Below are 3420 nucleotides of genomic sequence, written 5' to 3'. Positions count from 1 at the left end.
CGCTCTTTCCCGCGGGTTTGTCACAGACGCATCTGTGGTTGTCTTCAGGGGAGACTGGAGGCATTTTGGTTTCCTATTTGAGCTTGCTTGTTGGACTGTCTTTATGGGCGCCGCGGGTTTGCTTTGCTTTGCTGTCGGGGGGCGGGTGTCCTTGGGATAAGAGGGTTTTAGTTTTGTTGCAGGGACCTTGCCTCACTCACATGCTTGTAACGTAAGTTTATGGTGCCATATAAATGTGACCCTTCTTGACAAGGAGCTTAGAGGTGCATGGCGAGGCATGCATGTGAGCACTATCAGAAAGTTCGCAGCTTAACCGCAGTTTGCTCTCCTCCCTGCTTCTGCAAAGGCCCCTTGCTTGCTTCAGTTCTGCTCCTTTTATATCAAAAGGAACTTTTCGTAACCAACTTCTATCTAGAGTTCAGAGGAGCGTAATAGCGAGCACAGAGCAGTTTTCAGAGAAGAGTAGTAACTCGTCTGAGTTTGACTAAAATCACAGGTATTTCTCGATTCTCCCTGCGGCAGAACGGCGTGCTGACATTCAGGATAACGAAAAAGAGTTTGGGAATGGAGCATAATTTGTTCCCTGCTCGTCCTAAAAGGCCTTTGAGTCTCTTGCCAGGAGCAGTAGCAGGAGTTCACTCTGGATTTGTCCCAGAGTCAGCAGTACTGCTGTGGTTTCTCTGGAAGAGGGTCCTTTGTTCGCGAGATCCTTTTTGGTGGAGTTAAGTCCCCCCATAGCGAGATTTCTACAGCTGGGGCGATTGCCTGCATAACTGCACAGCCACCACGCAACCAGGGAAATTAGTGGCCATCGAGTCCATCAGAAAAAAAAACCCTTCTGGAAGTCATTACAGCGAGGCCCGAGACTGCAAACTCTCCACAGCAAAGCAAGCGTGAACGCAGAGGCGCCTGAACCAGCCTTTCTCACAGCGCTGTGCGCTTAGTTCTCACCTCGTGAAGAGTGCCCCAGGGGAAGCCTTGAAGATTCGTCTAGCAGGGAGAGAGCAGGGGAAAGTGGGGATTGAATGTTGACTCTGAAACCCCGGCGGCTGAGAAAAACAGGTTACGTGTGGGCAAGAGTATTTCTCATCGGTGCTCGTGTAGCCTGTGCCTATGTACGGCGGTGACTGCTCGTTGATCTTGGCAGTTGAAGCGACCTGCATCCCTCCCCGCCCCTGGGGAGTCCCAGCTGGGCACGAGCACAAATGTGATTTCAAGGCATTGTCTTCTAAGCAAAGAGTAACCCCAAAACGGGGCTGGGAGAATAGAAATATTCATAAAGGCGTTCTGCTTCACCTGTGTGGGACACGCTGCCTTTATGGCAGTGGGGAGAAGGAAATGTATTCTCCAGGAGTCCTTAGCCAAAGCATGGGGGTGTAAGATGTAGTATGAAGCTGCACTGCAAATCTATAATTACTTGCAGCAACGAGTCTGGGCAGTTCCAGCTCAATATTGCTCACTGCTGTTCCTTTTCCCTGTTTGCAGCCACTCCCTCCTATCTCTGGGGCATGCATTTAAAAAAAGAAGTTTGGAGAACTGGAATGCACTTGTCTAATTACAACCTGTTTTCTTTCCTTCTGGCTGGGGTGGGGGTTGGGATATCAAACCTGTTTGGGGCACTGGAATCAGGTTTCTTCTCTCGACTCTCACTCGTGCAGTTTTGAAGGGAAGGGAGAATCAACGGGCGCGTTGTGGAGGTGAGAAAGCAGGTGGAAGAATTTGCCTCAATATGGCTTGTTACGGCACGAGTAAGTCGTAGACAGGCGGCTCCGTAGGCACGACGGTGGAAGAGGAGCCAGTGAGAGCTGGCAGCGTTACTGGCACAAACGTTGGAGAGAAGCCGTCTTCCCAGAAAAGCACAAATCAGTGACTTTCAGTCAGCCCTGAGAGCTTGAGGTTTACCAGCAGCGCTTCTGCCGGTGGCGTTCGAGCACGATTGCTTAACCGTGCTCCTAACGCGCCATCGTCGAGACGTTTTCTGGTTAAACCAGAGCGAGGAGGTCAGGGGAGGGCGTCCGAAAGTGGAAGTTATTTCGGTGGCACTGGAGGTTCACGAAACCTCAGCCGGGGTGGAGAGAGGAGAAGATTCATCCCCAGCAGTGGCGAGATTTTGAGGTGGGCAGAGGAGACTGGAGCTATGCAGGGGAAGGGAGCAGATGGGAAAGGCACCTCCCATCTAATCGTCTGCTGCGTTGTTGATAGCGCCTGGTATTTTTGTGTTACTCTTCCAAACGCCTGCGGGTGCAGCCCGAAAAGCAGCTCTTTACCTGTGATTTAACTCCCTCAGCAACTGCACTCTTAACCCTCTCCCGTACTCTTTCTCTTTTCCCCCTCCCTGTCCCAGGTGTCGTGCCGCAGAGCGCTCCTCCTGTGCCCACGGCTTCGTCCCGCTTCCATTTCCCACCGCTGGACCGGCTTGGACAGCCACTCTCCCACCGAAGATGCCCAGCCCAGTCGGTTTTCCGGTGGGTCCCTGGTCCCATCCAACCCAGAAGCGTTGGGTGACGGCAGCGAGAGGAAGCCGGACATGCCGGAGCTGGAGGACGGCTCCTCGGATTGGCGCCGTGGCGTGGATCTCATGGCCTCGCGCAACGCCGTGGGTGCCGGTAGCGTCAACCACCAGAAGCGCAAGCCTGATATTATGCTCCCTCTCTTCACCAGGCCTGGGATCTACCCGGATCCTCACAGCCCCTTTGCCGTGTCCCCTCTGCCGGGGCGCGGCGGGGTCCTGAACGTCCCGATCTCTCCTGCGTTGTCCCTGACTCCCACCCTTTTCTCCTACAGCCCCTCTCCGGGCCTCAGCCCCTTCACAGGTAGCAGCTGCTTCTCTTTTAATCCCGAGGAAATGAAACACTACCTGCATTCGCAAGCTTGCTCCGTCTTCAACTACCACCTGAGTCCGCGGACTTTCCCCCGCTATCCGCTCATGGTGCCACCACTACAGTGCCAAATGCCCCTCGAGGAGCAGCCCCAGTTCCCCATCAAGCTACAGCCTCCGCCCGTGGGGCGCAAAAACAGAGAGAGACTGGAAAGCGCTGAGGAGCCAGCGGTCCCCCAGCTAGCTAGTCCTCCTCCCAGAGTCAAGGTCGAGCCCGCGATGGACAAGGAGGCAGAGTCCGAAGAGCCACCAGCGAAAGGAAAAGACAAAAGTGAGAGAGAGGAAGGCTCTGGCATGGCAGCCAGCCTGGAAGAGGAGAAAGGGCCTGTGTTTGCCATTCCACCCAGCCCCGCCGGCACCCCCCCAGGCCGGCTTCTCGGCTGAAGAGTCCCAGGAGCAAGGGGAGAGCAGCGGGGAGAAGTCATCCCGAGAGTCTGCTGGAGAATCGGGGGCACAGGAGAAGAGGGAGGATGCCCTGATGCCTCCGAAGCTGCGTCTTAAGCGCCGCTGGAACGGTGACCGGCAAGCGGACGTCCCCGAGG

At 55.1% G+C, this 3420-nt stretch overlaps 1 protein-coding gene across 1 annotated transcript in view; it reads left to right on the top strand.

The window, feature by feature from the left end:
* LOC104077204 (ETS translocation variant 3-like) overlaps positions 1-3420 on the top strand; it is a 7315-nt gene that overhangs the window by 3796 nt on the left and 99 nt on the right. Inside the window, 4 exon segments of the mRNA XM_009578349.1 lie at positions 2345-2415; positions 2417-3213; positions 3215-3418; position 3420. The exon segment at position 3420 is cut by the window's right edge and continues 99 nt beyond it. Coding sequence (XP_009576644.1) covers positions 2345-2415; positions 2417-3213; positions 3215-3418; position 3420 — 1073 coding nt within the window.

This window comes from Fulmarus glacialis, unplaced genomic scaffold, assembly GCF_000690835.1.
Source record: "Fulmarus glacialis isolate BGI_N327 unplaced genomic scaffold, ASM69083v1 scaffold18225, whole genome shotgun sequence".
NCBI classification, from domain to species: Eukaryota; Metazoa; Chordata; class Aves; order Procellariiformes; family Procellariidae; genus Fulmarus; species Fulmarus glacialis.
The sequence above is the reverse complement of the archived record's forward strand: the minus strand, read 5'-3'. Positions and strand labels throughout refer to the sequence as shown.